At 39.1% G+C, this 16,540-nt stretch overlaps 1 protein-coding gene across 4 annotated transcripts in view; it reads left to right on the top strand.

Annotated features, from left to right (window-relative positions):
• The window catches only part of LOC149246969 (kinesin-like protein KIN-14D), a 369,530-nt gene that overhangs the window by 147,876 nt on the left and 205,114 nt on the right, over nt 1-16,540 (top strand). For all 4 annotated transcript variants that reach the window (XM_089458071.1, XM_089458072.1, XM_089458070.1 and 1 more), the window contains 3 exons: nt 13,837-14,046; nt 14,247-14,321; nt 14,517-14,663. In XM_089458071.1, coding sequence (XP_089314197.1) covers nt 13,837-14,046; nt 14,247-14,321; nt 14,517-14,663 — 432 coding nt within the window. The remainder of the gene's footprint in view (nt 1-13,836; nt 14,047-14,246; nt 14,322-14,516; nt 14,664-16,540) is intronic.

The following is a 16,540-nucleotide window of genomic DNA, read 5'->3' on the forward strand; positions in this document are numbered from 1 at the left end:
TCTGATCTATCCTATTCTGAACAACATCTTTATCAGTGGAAAAATTTTGGAGAAGCTGATAGGCTGGCAATTTTAGGTGCACAGGTAAGGTAACATCCAAGCCATAAACCAATTCAAAAGGAGATTTACCAGTAGATTTCTTCTTAGTAATTCTGTCTGCCCACAAAGCATACTTGATTTTGCTGTCCCAAGACTTCTTGTTATCTCCTACTATTTTCTTGATAATGGTTATGAGATTTTTATTACTTGATTCAGCCAAACCATTACCCTGAGGATAGTAATTCAACGAATGAGATAAGACAATGCCATATTTGAAACAAAAAGATGTAAACTCTGAAGAACTGAAAGCTTTGGCATTGCCAGTAGTGATCTTAGCGGGGACACCAAATCTAGTAATGATATTATTCTCAATGAAATCCATAATCACCTTTTCAGTGGCATTCTTAGCAGGAATGGCTTCGACCCATTTAGTGAAATAATCAGTAGCAGTCAAAATCCAAGAGTAGCCATTGCTAGAATTTTCATGGAACTTCCCTATGAAGTCCAGACCCCAATGCTGAAAAGGTGCCTCTACAATAACAGGTTGTAGAGGAAGGGCAGCAAGCTTCTGTTTCCCAGTGAACAGTTGACAGGCTTGACACGTTCTAACATACTTGTGCACATCAGAAAAAATCGAAGGCCAATAATAGCCAGCTCTCAGGATTTTGTGGGCAGTAGTTCTAGCGGCATAATGACCACCACAAAATCCTGAATGAAATTCGGAGATTAATCTTTTGGACTCAACATCGTCAACACACCTAAGCACTATGCCCTCTGGATTTCTCCATCCAAGGCCATCCTTCATAAGGCAGTACTTAGTGGCTTTTAGTCTAAGAGCCCTTTTCTTATGAGCGACTAAGTGGTTAGGACATGCAAGGTTTGTTAAATAGTAAACTATGTCCTTATACCATTCATGCTCAGCTAACCTTCTTAATTCTGGTGAAGATAGATCGTCAAGGCAAAACAAACCAAGAGTCTTTTCATTACTTTCAGCTAACATTTGAGCTAAACCTTGGCCTTTGATCAGCTTAGTGGGTCTAATCTCTAAATCATACTCCTGTATCTTAGTAACCCACCTAGCACGAGTCCCTAAGCAATCAGTTTGAGTTAATATGTCCTTAACAGCCGAATGTGGGACGAAAGCGATGATCTTAGAATAACCCACATAAGTTTTAAAATGCTTAAGAGACTTGACCAGGGCATAAGCCTGCTTTTCCATGGTATTGTACTTCAATTCGGAGTTTTGAAGTGCTCTACTCATGAAAGCGATTGGCTGCTCCTGACCATCTTTATTCTTTTGAAGCAAGACACCGGCAATGGTATCCTCAGAAGCGAAAGAAAAAATCATGAAATCTTTGGAGTAATCAGGACTAATAAGGACAGGAGCTTTCACGATAGCAGACTTGATTTCCTGAAAAGCCCTTTTGCCCTCTTCCTGCCAGACAAATTTCACATCTTTCTTCAGAAGACTTTGAATGGGCTTAGCTATTTCCGCATAATTCGGGATAAATCTTCTAATAAAATTTATCTTTCCAAGGAAAGACTGAAGGGACTTGAGGTTGTGCGGGAGAGGAATCTTTTGAATTGGTTCAACTCGTTCAGGATCGACCTTGAATCCTTCCTTAGAAATGATATGACCCAGAAGTTTCCCTTCAGTTACCCCAAAGACAGATTTAGCCGGATTCAAAGAAATTCCATATTCTCTGCATCTATCGAAAACCTTCCTAAGATGATCTATATGGCTGATACCATCTTTAGAGAAAACAGTAAGATCGTCTTGGTAAATTTCGATGATTTTCCCAATTAACCCTTTGAAGGCATAATCCATGGCCCTCTGGAAAGTAGCCCCAGCATTTGTTAACCCAAATGGCATTCTGATGTATTCAAACGTGCCCCATGGTGTTGTGAATGTGGTCTTGTGTCGATCTTCCTTTTTAACCCAAACTTGATTATACCCAGAAAAACCGTCTAGCAATGACATCATTCCAGACCCAGTTACTCTTTGCAACAAAGTTTCCATTTTTGGCAAAGGGTAATTATCCTTTTTGCATGCTAGATTAAGGTTTCTAAAATCGACACAAAGTCTTATTGTACCATTCTTTTTCCTGACAATCACTAAATTCGAACACCATGTCGAATGCCTAGTTTGAGCGATGATCCCTGCTGCAAGCATTTTCGTAAGCTCTTTCTGGACCAGGGGGGCTAACTTAGGATTAATCTGCCTAAGCTTCTGCCGGAAGGGTCTAGCATTTTCGTCCTTTAATGGAATAGTATGCTCCATAATATCCTCCCTATAGCCCTTCAATTCATCATAGGAAAAAGCTAAAATATCTCGATATTCACAAAGTAAATCAATTAACCTTTTCCTTTCCTTCAGACTAGTACCTTTACCGATTTTAACCATCTTCGGATTTTCAGAAGTACCAATATTAACTTCGAGGTACTCGCCTGGGTCCAACTTGTCTTCTTCTCTCAGCTTCGTGGCATCATGCCGATCAAAATGTTGCTCTAAGGCAACTACATTTCTGGGAGTAGGGTTTATGATATGTCCATGATCTAAAGAGCCATCCTCGCCAGAAACTATCCGGAAATCCTCAAACTCATCCAAATGATCGAGAAAACGAACGACTTGTTTTTCATCATTAAAAACCTGCCAATGCTCTGAGTTGTCTGGAACAGATGGTCTGAATATTACTTCCATTTTAATTTTATCGTTAATTAACTCGTCAGACAACTGGAAAGTGGTAGCAGCTACGGCAAGCTCATCTGCCGAACTATTTAGCTCTCTAGGAATTGCTTCAAGGTTAAGGGCATCGAAGTGCTCCATAGTATCCCACACAGCATTTCGATAGTTTCTTAATCTCTGATTTCTACACGTGAATTTGTTCTTAAGCTGCATGATAACCAAATCGGAATCCCCCTTTATGCTAAGCAACTTAATCTTCAAAGCTTTGGCCAATTCAAGGCCCAACAATATGGCTTCATACTCAGCGACATTGTTGGTTGCTTCAAATTCTAGACGATAGGCAAACTTGAATACGTGACCAAGGGGAGACTTAAGCACAATTCCAGCACCCTTACCATGACTAGAGAAAGCACCATCGAAATACATATACCAGACTTCATCTTTAAGACTTCTGACCTTTTCGTCGGGAGGAGCTATGAAGTTAGACAGGATAGCATAGTTCCCGATGTCAGATTGCTCTCTAATTATTTCGTTATGAGGCTTTTTAGGATTTTCAACATGAAATTTCCTCTCAGGCTCTCTATTTAGTCTAACGAAACCGTCACCGCTGGGAGAAGGAATCATAGCATATGACCAATTCATCTGAATGCTTCCCCCTAGATCAGAGGCCCACTTTCTAGATAACAGCATGCCCCAAGCATCAGGTACATCAACAACAACAATATCCATAACCACCATGATGTCTGGGTAGACCGAAAGATGAACTTGCAAATCCTTGATTAAACCATGTACTTCGATCTTCTTAGAATCCATGGCGCATATATTATAGTAGGGTCTGGAAACTCTTAAGTTAAGCTGTTCCATAACCCTTTTAGTCATAACACAAGCAGATGCACCTGAATCCAACATGCAGTTATTCAATTTATAACCATTGACTAACAAGGTGATAAAGAAAGGTTGATGATCCTTGTTATCAGCATCTACGCTTTGCAGATAAATAGGAGCATCCTGATAGTCAACCTCACGAATCTTCTGTTGAGAAGCGTTGACTTGAGGACCCTGAATTGCTTTTAGTAATTTGTCTCTTTGGGAAGGGATCTTAGCGATCTCAGACACGGGAACCCAGATTTTAGCATTATTAAACCAACTCCCCAAGTCGACATCTATTCCTGAGTTTATACCAGGGTTTAAAGTTCGAGGAGGAATTTGATTCCCGCTCTGATCTTTATCCCTTCTCTGGTATGTTATACCCTTATCTCTAGCAATTTCCAGAATTTTCTTAGGAGAGGGTTTCTCACCATATAACCTGGCCAAAATGTCATCTTCGTTTTCAAGGTTATTTATACTAAAAGCAGATTTAGGATTCACAACATCATAGCTTCTTTCCTTAACCTCTATCCAATCATTCATGGGCAAAGGAAACTTGCTCCCTACCACGTTTATTTGCTCACCTGTCCCAAACATTCCATTATCGAAAAGTCTTCTGATAATAAGACAAGAGGATTCTTCGTGAAAATCAGCACAAGCACGACAGTAAGGAGGAGCATCATCCACCAGATTGGTAAGCGGATTAGGGGGCCTCTGCTCACTAGATTGACCCTTTCTTTGCCAGTTACTATTTCTGTTATTATTATTTCGAGGCTGAAAATTTTGCGGTTGCGCTCTTTCCATTTGAATTAACCTATTCTGCAAAGTGTTTATCTCCTTGTTATGATTAATTTCCATGGTTTCAATTTTCTGAAGCAATTTGAGAACAAGTTCATTTTCAGGCTCCTGGGCTGCTTTTCCCTTAGGTTCCTTTAATTTCGTAGCAGCCCTATCAAAGCCTGGGATTTCAGACTTCCCAGAAGCTGCCTTGTCCTTTTCAAGTTCTACCGCTAAGGCTTGGCAATCACGATAATCAGTAAGTTTGGCACGCCTTAACTCATAAGATGGTTCAGGACCAAAGGCATCGATATAAAAATCTTGGAGAGTTTTATCTGAAGGTTTATAGTCCTGAGGTAATTCTCTAATGATACCATTAAACCTTCTATTAAATTCTTCAACAGTTTCGTCTTCTCTCTTTTTCATCAGAGTAAGAGCTCTTACAAGATGTCTTCCCTCTCTCTTATCTCCAAATTTTTCTCTAAACGAATTAATGATTGATTGTAAAGAGTCAAAAGAATTAGGAGGTTTTTCTGTAAACCAGTCATGAGCATCACCTCCTAGAGTCAAGATGAAAAGAGTCATCCTGACATCTTCATGGTCAAAATCAGGAGATCTAGCATACTTAGCCATCCATATGTTGAAATCTCGCAAATGGGAATTAACAGTAATGGCATTATCTCCATGAAAGCTAGGCAATTTGTCTATCCCAACAGATGGAATATCATTGGGGGCTCCAGGAATGTTAGAAAAATCACAAGGGGCAAACAGACTCATGGTGTTGCGCCTAACTTGACCCCTAAAGAGCAGATGAACGTCAGAAAGGGCTTCTTGTCCAAGACTTGTAAGGAGTGCATGAGAAGCGAGTTTGTGTGATCGCACCCTGTAAACCTTTTCAGGATCCGGAGTGGGGTTGCACAGACTGCCCGGATGTCTTCTAGTGTACACTCTTGCAGATAATATGGGAAGTGGAGTCGCCACTTGAACAAGAAGCTAAGCACGGAAAAGCTTGAAAAACAAGGACCAAGGACAGAAAAACTCTATCCCCGGCAACGGCGCCAAAAAAATGTTGTCGCGCGGATTGGCACGACAACGCTCAGACCGGGGGCTGTCACTCTGATCCCCGGTCCCTCCGTTTAAGCCTATCTCCTACGGCTAAGGGGGGTAGTCCCTGGGAAAAGATTGAGGCCAACTGCCAAGCAGTTGGGCTGGGAGACGAGATGCACGATTGAAATAAGCACTAAAATGATTCGATGAATTGAGCAGACCAGTGCCTTAAGAGATCTAAATGATTACTAGCTAGATGATCGAAGAACATGAACCACGGCCAGCAATCATCAGATAAAGAGAGCAATGCTTTAAATATTCAGTAAAACCACAACGCTCTTCAAACAACGATATCCAGCAAACTAAAAGAAATAAATTGCTTCAAACAACAGAGAAACCAGATATCAATTTCGTGCTCAAATCTCAGCGTGAAAGATACAGCATGCATAAAAAGGCTGAAACTGGCAAAATAAATTTTCCACAATTTTTTTTTTTTTATTTATTTATTTTTTTTTGAAAACCTAAGTAAAAAAAAAAAAAAAAAAATTTAATCTAAAATTTTAAAGTCTCTATAACCTTAAAAAAAATAAATTTAAAATCTAAATTTAAAAAAAAAACTAAACAAAATAAAAATATTTTTTATTCTTTTAATATTTTTTATATTTAACAAAATCTAAAAAAATAAAAAATAAAAGAAATCTAAAGAAATCTAAGAGAATAACTCTAAAACTAAGCTATCTTTTATTTTCTTCCCCTTCTTTTTTTTTTTTTTTTATTTGATTGTCATAACAAAACTTTAATAAAACTTTAAACTATAAAAAAAATAAAAATAAATTTGAAGTCCTAAATCCTAAAAAATTTAAATGGCAAACAAAACAAAACTATAGGCAATGGTCACATATGCGTAAATCTGCACAAGCTAACCCTAGTCTAAGACGTGACCACGCATTTCATGCCCAAACAAATCGAAAAACCTACCAAACGAAAGGAGAAAACACGCAAGGGGATATCGTGACCTGGCCGACGTGAATCAAGACTGCGGCAGAGAAATGCGACTCAGCAAATCTATGGCAATCGAAAATGAGACGGGATTATTGTGAAGACCCTACGACAACCCAGCGAAAACGATTTCAGAAATGCGATACCTGAAGACTGCAAACAGTGGGACGTTTACACGACGGCTAAGCTATGGCCAGTTTTTCTTGCAGGTTTAAACGACATACATAACCCAATGCTTGCTTGGAAAACGAATTTGAAATGCACAGTCATATGAATACGACAGGCAGAGGGTGATAGCAGCAAAGACGGCTTGGTACTTACCTGATACACGCAAACAGCAAATGGGCACGATAGGGTTTCATACACAGTTGACGGCGGCAGCAATAAATCGTTTCAACGCAGCTGCACACAGATTTTCCTTAGATTTCCCAATAAATTACTGAGTTTTGGTTGGACTTGTCACTGGTGTGTTTTGTCAATTAGTTCGATGGCACATTTCTGTAGGTGTAACTTGTGATGTTTTGTCTCAAGTGTACATACAGTGCCAAGAATGTAAACCAGACCTCAAATCAGCAATTTATAGATAATATTGTGCTCAGAAATTGGCATTGACATGGAAATATAATGCATTAACATCAAGCTGGAACTTACACAATCATTTCATATTTATTGACAGAGGCTACAGCAGTAAGGAAACAATGGAACCTGGTATACAAGACAGCGCAGTAAACTTCAATACAATGACCAGCTCCTTGTACGATATCCGTAGTGTAGTTTACTGGTGTTGTCCCCTTCAAATTTCAGTGTTTGACCCCTGCTACAGCCACATAACTTGCCACAAGAGAAACGTTGATATTTAGATCTGATGGGTTTTGCAGGGCTCAGCTCTCAAATAGCCCACGCATATGATAAAACAGCCACCCGTGAATAATGATGTATCTTGATTCAGAAAACGCAAGTAATCTTGCAAAAAAAGGGGCTCACCGATATATGCAAGAGTTTAAAGTGAAACCCTTCAAAATTTACCAAAAGTTACAGAAATTTACAGCTCTGACACAGCCGAATTTAGCAATAATTGCAGTCATATTTTCAATCTATCAGAAATTTGAACTTTACTGTGAGCAGAAAGAAAATTTCTCAATGTAAATCATGAAATAAACTTTAAAAAAGGATTAACCCAGGGCACAATCAGCTGGGCTCTGCACAGAAAAGCCTGTGGGAGTCGGCTGGTTCAGCCCAAAACTTCTCCAAACGCCCACAAATACCCTGCACTTAAAGGTTTCCTGCACACTTCAAGCAAACATCAGCAAAGAGGGCAAGAAATGCTGCTAGAATTCAAGGAATAATGGAGATACCTGCCATTATTCCAAAAAAAAAACCTACAACATTCAAACCCTAGCACATGAGCAAGATACCTGTACCCACAATGCTCTGAAAACCAGCTATTATTTACTGCTGAAAACTGAAATATGCAGAAAAAATGAAAACCTCACAGCAATTCCAGAGAGTAACACCAGCCAGTTTTGAACCCCAAAGTCTTTTTATTAATCAGAAAATCAGGTTTACAAGAGAGCTTTCTCAGTACAGACTCACAGATCAGATAAAACTGTAAAATGACCCCCTAAGACCCTATAAGAAGGAAATGATCCCAACGGCTAGTTTTGGGTGATCCATGTAGAACTGATCTCGACAGTTGATGAGGATCAAGACATCTCTTGATCTCATCCGTCGATTTTATTTAAAAATGATATTTTGCATGTGTTCACAAAAAATATTATTATTTTATTATTTAGGGTTTTTGCTTTGTTTTATGAATTTTTTATTATTATTATTATTATTATTATTATTTTTATTTTTTATTTTTTATTTATTTATTTATTTATTTTATTTTATTTTATTTTAATATTTTATTTATTTTCTAAATGGATCATTTGAACCAAACCGTTGGAAACATCCCCTAGGACCTAGGACCTAGGACTCATGAGGGGATTTAAACATTTCTCAACCCTCAAGACACATTACATCATGACTTTTACAATTTACATCTTAAGGGGACGAACCCACTTTAACATAGACCCTCATAAACCACCCAGTTCTGCGACACAACTATAATCTAGCAGATTAACACGCTAGGATTCTCCTAAAGTCCTAATAACAAAATGCATCCCGGCTTTGGGGTCGGGTTTGAAGGAAAACTCTGCCGATCCATGGATCGGTGAGACTAAAAACCTCACGGGACGCAGATCATCATTAGAAAGTTAGGTCCACCTAGGCAACTTTACATACATGACTCTGATCTGCTTAGATTATTTACAATTCAAACATGCAGACTGGGTTTACAACAAAAATGATCAAGCTGTCGATGACTGTAGGCTGGCACGGACATGTCGCTCAGGAGCTACCCCTCTCTGCCAACAGAAAGGAGGTGGACTGCATGGGTAGTTGACCAGTAGTGGTCAACAAGAGTATGATGAGAGACTGTCACAGACTTCTCCTTAGCAGGGAGGTCAGGTACAGGGAGTAGGATCTCAGGGTTCTGGATTGACTTGTACAGGAGGTACTTCAGTGTCAGTGACACCTGGGGCACCAATGGCGAGTTCATAGAGCACTTCCTTAGGGAGTCCACTGGTACAAAATTCACATGGCACTTCAGGTGACACAGGTAGAGGTGCTAGTACAGGTTGTTCGAGGACAAGTGCTGGTACAAGCACACTAGGGTCAGTTGGCAGACCTTCAGATTCACAAAACTGGGGGGCAGAGGATGAGGTTCCCTATGGGGAAGCTTCTTCAGGGAAGAGGAGGCTCAAGTGGCTTCAAGGCACCTTGAAGGAAGCGGATTCTGTTGGTCCTCCGAAGAGGGTGAATAGGGAGAGTGTGCCACCTGAGCGGTTTTGCAGTTATGTAGCCAAGGCTTCGAGCATTGTTGACTTTGAACCTACTAGCTATGAGGAGGCTGCCAGCCAGGAGGTATGGAGAGAGGCTATGGTGGAGGAGTATGCCTCTATCATTAAGAATAATGTCTGGGAAGTGGTGCCTAGCCCTGAGGGCAAGTTAGTTGTGACTTCTAGGTGGCTCTACAAGATCAAACATGTTGCGGATGGAAGCATTGAGAAGTTCAAGGCGAGGTTTGTGGCTAGAGGGTTCTCACGGATAGAGGGAGTTGACTATGGTGAGACCTTCGCTGCCGTAGCTTGGTACGCTTCTATCCGGTCCCTTATTTCTATTGTTGCAGAAATGGGTTGGCAGATCCATCAGATGGATGTGAAGACCACATTTCTAAATGGAGTTATAGAGGAGGAGGTGTATGTTGAGCAGCCACAGGGCTTTGAGGTACTTGGGCAAGAGACACATGTATGTTGATTGAGGCCAGCACTCTACGGACTTAAGCAAGCTCTGAGAGCTTGGTATTTGAGGATTGATACTTACTTGCAGCAGATGGGTTTCACGAAGAGTGATGCAGATCCAAACCTATACTACATTGTTGTAGGGGATGATCCGCTCATTCTTGTGTTGTATGTTGATGACTTGTTCATCACTGGGGCAGATAGACTGATTAGTGGTTGCAAGGAGGATCTTGCTATGGAGTTCGAGATGAAGGAAATTGGGCTGATGCATTACCTTTAGGGGCTTGAGGTGCGGTAGACCTATTAGTGGTTGCAAGGAGGATCTTGCTATGGAGTTCGAGATGAAGGAAATTGGGCTGATGCATTACCTTTAGGGGCTTGAGGTGGGGCAGGAGGAGTGGCACATCTTTCTGGGGCAGGGGCAGTATGTTGTGGATATGTTGAGCAGATTTCACATGGCAGACCGTAGACCCATGTCTACACCTATCATCACCAATTGGAAGAAGCTTCATGCTTTAGATTCTAGTTTGGTGGATCCCACATTGTATAGGAAGCTTATTGGGTCCTTGATGTATCTGGTCAACACTAGGCCAGATATATGCTTTGTAGTGAACACACTTAGCCAGTTCATGGTTGAGCCCAGAAAGGTGCACTGGGTAGCTGCAAAGCACATTCTTCGCTATGTGCAGGGGACTGTTGATTATGGTCTGGACTATAGGCGGGGAGATGGAGTGAGGTTGGTAGGTTACACAGATTCAAATTGGGTGGACTGTGCTTCTGACAGGAAAAGCACTTCAGGGTGTTGCTTCGGATTGGGTTTGGTAGTTGTGTCATGGTTCAGTCGAAAGAAAAATTCAGTTGCTTTGAGCTCTTCTGAGGCTGAGTATATGGCTGCTAGTCAGGCTAGTTGTGAGGCCATTTGGCTTCACAAGTTGTTGTATGGCTATTTGATCAGGAGTTGAGACCAACGATTATCCACTGTGATAATCAGAGTTGCATTAAACTCACGGAGAATCCAATGTTTCATGACAGGTCAAAACACATTGACATCAGATATCATTTCATCAGGGACTATGTTTAGAAGGGGGTAGTGAAGCTGGAGTATATATCAACAGATGAGCAGGTGGCCGATGTTCTCATGAAGTCCTTGCCAAGAGGCAAGCATGTCCATTTTAGGGACAAAATGGGTGTGGTGAGAAACACTTTCCTCGGTAAGAGGGAGTGTTGATTTTTAATGTACCTTGGACAAGTGGTTTCCCATGGGTTAGTCTCTACCTAGGGAAAAGTGTCCAAAATAATTCTTTTCCTAAGTGTGACTTTATAAAGTGAAAGTGACTTTATAAGTGGTAAAGTCAATGTTAAATTATAAAGTGAAAAGTGACTTTAGACATAAAGTACAATGTGGGTACTTTATTTAATGGGTGAGTTAAAAAATAGAAAGTGAGAATTAAATGCACATTTATTCTCATCCCTTGATCTAAATGAATCTGAGCCATTAGATGTTAGGGTTGCGTAAAAGTCATTTAGGGAAACAAAAGGGGGAAAAGAAAAGAGAGACTGCATTCATTCTTCATGAGCAGATTGGAGAAAGGAGGCTGAGAGCTGGAGAAAAGTTCTGAAGGAGAAATTTGTTGCAGCAAGCTGAAGGAGTGATTTCTGGGCAAAGTTGGGCATGGAAATCAAGGCATAGAAGACAACAAAAGTTACAGTGCTAACAACATTGAACGCTGTGAGTTGCGTGCCGTTCGAGAGAAGTTTTTGAAAAAAATATATCTATACAGAAGTACAGAAATCCATACAGTCCGTACAGTCGTATCCGTACAGTGCATATTTTCAGCTTCAAGTGGGCACAAAAATTAAGACAAAGTTGGCATTGTTTTCAAGGAGTTTTGGGCTGAAGAGATAAGTTGTATTTTGCTGTTTTGTTTTGTATGCAAATGTGTTTTTTTGAACTTGAAAGATAAATAAATTTGAAGAGCTCTTTAACAGGTTTTCCCCGGAGAAGATTGAAGGGGTTTTACCTGGGTCTAAGTTGACCAAAAATCTGTGTGTATTTTTATGTGTGTTGCTGGTTTGGTTATGTCCATATTTATTTTCAGCATGTGTTGACAGTCCCATGTGTTTTAATCAGTGTTCCACGGGGACTCACCCTTGCCCCTAGGGGTCTAGTTTCCTAGCTCCCCCGCGCTCCGGGGACTTGGGGACGAGAAGCGGTCGTTTCCCCACACTTCCAAAAAACAGGGTACGTAGGGGGATGTGCCAGGGGGTTGTTTCCTTGTGCTAAGGGGTCGTTTCCGAAAAGGGGGACGTGGGGGGTTGAAGAGCCCGATTTTTTAAATAAACTTTTGTTTATAATTAAAATTTAACATTAGTTTTAATACTTTAGGGTTTCAATTCATTTTTTTATAAATTTAATTCATTATTCGCCTTGGCCCCTCACTCCATTCGCAAGATGTTCCTAGTTCCTCTGCAGTAGAGAGGAATTGGTCCACATATAGCTTCATCCACTTTATCAAGATGAACAAGCTTATCTCTAAAAGAGCGGAGAAGTTAGTTGTTGTGCACAGTGCCCTACGTCTTCAGCATAGGAAGACACCTGAGTATTTGAAGGGACTAGCGACACGATGGGATGTTGATCCAGAGGATGATGCACAGGTAGATATGTAGGAGAGACTTGATGAGAGACAGATGGGGTTGGTTGGTGTGCCACTTAGGATGTTTGAGAATGCTAGTGATTCAAATTCAGATGGTGATATGGTTGATCCTGATTTATTCATGCTGCAGTTGGATGCAGAGACTAGCGGGGCATTACCTTGAGGCTTGAGCAAAATTATGCTCGTTTATCTTTTGATATGTTGATGTTCTTATGTTATTATGACTCTATAAAATTTTGACTCTTGATGTATCAAACTTGACTTTAGTCTTTTATAATTCTATAAAATTTTGACTCTTGATGTATGATGTATCAGACTTGACTTTTATAATTTTATGTCAATATTCAATGTTCATAGTAGGAAGTGGAACATCAATATGGTTTAAACTTTAATCATAATGTATGATGTATGATTATAAATTAGAATTTTAAATTTATATGATATTAGATAATGATATTCATATCAATGATCATGCTTTGAAGCTTTTCAATTCAAACCCAATTGTCATAGTGGACTCAATTTATATATTATATTTTATATTTATAAGTTTTTAAGACCCTGACGTCCCCCCATGTTTCCTAAAAATTGGTGGGGAGCTTTTGCATAGGCCGCTCCCGCGTATTCTCGCTCCCTCGCCCCCTCGTTCTGGAACCTTGGTGGAACATTCGTTTTAATCTGAAAATTTCATTTCCATAATTCTATATGTTGAATGTATGTTTATGGGAAAGGACATTTAACTGAATGGGAGTGATAAGGTGAAATTAACATCGGGTTGGGATTGCAGGAAACTTTTTTTTAGTCATCAAATTTCAATAGCAACAACATTTCCTATTGAAGGAAGCGGCGGCCAATCCTTCTTGGTCTTACTTGAGTTGGAAGCCCAAATCCTTGTAAATTTAGGGTTCAATGATCTCATTATGGTTCTCATGGGTCCATTATTATCAAAGCACTTTTACGTTATGTGCTCTTGAGAACAATCCTATGACTTTACTCAATGCTGGTAAATATTCTTTAGCTCCACAATGTTTCTACCACTGTCAAAAACCAGCTCCCCATTGGTCCTTGAAACCCTTGTGGCATATGTTTCTCTTCATCAGTATACTGTACACCTCCCTACCTACATCTGTACGGTCCTGCTGCTTATCTGCTGTATGACCTCTTGCACTTATCCATCTCATACAGCCTCTCTCCTTTGTGTGCACATCCTCTTGACTCATTGCATCTTCAAAGGAAAAAGTCCTAATTAATGTTATTTTTTAATTGCTTGTTTATTGTTGTTTTATGTTATTTTCCTGTTAAGTTTTAGGCTTTGCAGGTGTCAAATTGCATGTGTATGCTGTGGCAAGAATTACTTCATTTATACATTGCTGAAATCAAATTGCCAATCTATAAATCCTTTCCCCCTTCGCTTTCTCTCTTGCAGGAATCAGCGCTTGAAGGGATTAAACAGAGAGCTTCCTTGATTGAGAGGCTGGAGAGGGTGCGTGCAGAACTTCAATGTACGTTAGAAGAAAGGACTCATTGTAGGGGTCAAATCCAGGCACTGAAGGAAGGAAATGCACGGTTTAGGGACTGCACTGGAAAGTCAGAATGTGAAATAGAGATCCTTACTAGGAAAGCTATAGCACTTGAGGTAAAGAAATATTCAATTGCATGAGTATATTACAATATATTTTATGTGATCTCTGAAGTTTTCTTGTGAAGCTGGAGCTGAATCCACAAAAAATGTTAGCATCTAAATCAATTATAGCCTCCCAGTTCTGAATCAAGCCACAAGAATATTTTTAGAATCCATTTTGAAATATATCATTGCCTAATCATGAATACCTTCAGGAAAGTTATTTGCATCAAAGGGAAGAGATCAACTCCCTCCATCAGCAGCTTGATATAGCAAATGAGAAATTGCAGGTTTGTCCAAAATTGTCTGAAGCAAAAGCAAGAGTTCAAAAGATTGATTTATTCTTTGTTTAATGGATTTTATTTGCGGCTTTTACCTTTCATTTCAGGAGTGATTAATATTGTTTATTTAGTTTTAAAGATCTTTTAACGAGCCTTTTAATCAGAATTAAATTTCCTTCATTCTTTTCATTCTTTCAAGCACAGATGGCAAATGCTTCTCTTGCACACCTAAAACAGGAAGAAACTGGTTGCAAGTCAAAAATTGAGGCCTTGCAGTGTCGACTTACAGAATCTGAGCATCAATTACATGAAGGAGAGCTTCTAAGAAGAAAGTTGCATAATACCATTCAGGTAGCTAGTAGTACATATTTGCAAGTGACAGTCTTACGCAGAATAATATTGCATTGGTTATTTTCTGAGACAATATCTGAAAATTATAATTGTAGAAGAATAGTATATACTCCGGGACCATGCAGTAGGTTAGAAAAATACTGGAACATTAGCTTTTTATTATAAATTGTTTTTTAAATTTGGGAGATCTCCCAATTGATTATTCTCTTAAATAATATATTCTTTATCAAGTTATTTGATGTGAAGCCTTTCAATATGAGCCTGTACTCCTTTATTAGGTGATATAGTATGGAGTTGTCTATAATGCGACTTTTTGGAGATTCCGGTGATGGAATCCGGCGGAAGAAATTGAGGTTAAATCTTGATTTGTTGCGGTTAAAATAGTTTTTTAACTGCATATTTGGATTCAACACCCTAGAAAACCCCTGGGACGCTTTGATTGTGCAGAAACTAGCTATCAAACTTGTGATTCCAATAAATTTCTGCCGGATTTTGACCGGAAAAACCTACCGGAAAAGCTTTCAAAAAGTCGCATTATAGACAACTGCATATAGTATTATTATGTTCCAGGTCACCTATTCTGATCTATTGAAACTTCAGTTATATTATTACAAAAATGAACTAGATCACTTAATTTTGAAACTGGACATAGTGTTGAGTCACATAGCTCAAAGAAAGATACTCACAATAACTTCATATGATATTATCAATAAATAACTGGTGCATTTGTTACAATGGACTTTACCTCCTTATATATCATTGTTCCCTAAACAAATCATTTCCACTTATGAATGTGGGATAGCTTGCCTTGACAAAAAGTGAACATTAATATCCTAAAGTCATAAAGTTATATCTTGGAGGGCGCACATGAGTATAGACACTTGCTATTTTGAGGATATCACATTATCAATCCTTCAAACAAAGCAGGCACCCCACTATCTAGCACTTTTTAAAGATAATTGATAATGAGCTCCACTATTTTACTATTTGTTGACTTGTCTATTAGAGTTAGTTCTTTGAAATCTTCATTGTATTTGTTTCCTTGGATATTTATTTGTAACCTCTTAGAGGAAGTTGTGGATCTCAACAAACTCATAGCTACTTTTAGTAAGCATTTTGTTGATGGGGTTATTTTATGGATATTTCTAGAACAACTAATGGGTTTATGATAACAAATAATTATAAGTCTATCTCCCTTTACAATAAACAATTATTTGTTTTCCTAGATCCATTAGTCATTCTAGAAATATCCATAAAATAATCCTCTAAATAAAATGTTTACTAAAAGTAGCTATGAGTTTGTTGAGATCCACACTTTCCTCTAAAAGGTTACAAATAAATATCCAAGGAAACAAATACAATGAAGATTGCAAAGAAATAACTCTGATAAAAAGTCAAAAAATAGTAAAATAGAGGATGTAGCTATCAATTATCTTCAAAAAGAGCTAGATAGTGGGGTGCCTCCTTTGTTTGAGGGATTGACAATGTGATATCCTCAAAATAGCGAGTGTCTATGACTCTATCCACATGTGCGCCCTCCAAGATAAGCGCGTTGTTACAACAAAATCTAGCACCTAGTGCAAATCCTCACTAGGTGACCTAAACAATGTATAACACATGGTAGTGTCACCACTGCCACCTCAACAACTACTCCCTTTCTTTAGTGAAGGACACAATCCAACACGATGGAGGCTTACTTGGTAGGGATTAAGGATTAAGTGACCTAAATGTCTGAAGCTAAATCCCTCCTAAGGATCCTACAACATAAATCCACTAGATAACTATATGAGAAATGAGGGTTTCTAGTGGATGAAGGAGTAAGTTCTAGACTTGGGATCGAAGGACCTATATTCCAATCTAAAGGCTACAATTAGCCT

This window comes from Pinus tabuliformis, chromosome 7 (genome assembly GCF_031772625.1).
Source record: "Pinus tabuliformis cultivar Carrire ecotype Pingquan chromosome 7, CPIR1, whole genome shotgun sequence".
Classification (NCBI taxonomy): domain Eukaryota; kingdom Viridiplantae; phylum Streptophyta; class Pinopsida; order Pinales; family Pinaceae; genus Pinus; species Pinus tabuliformis.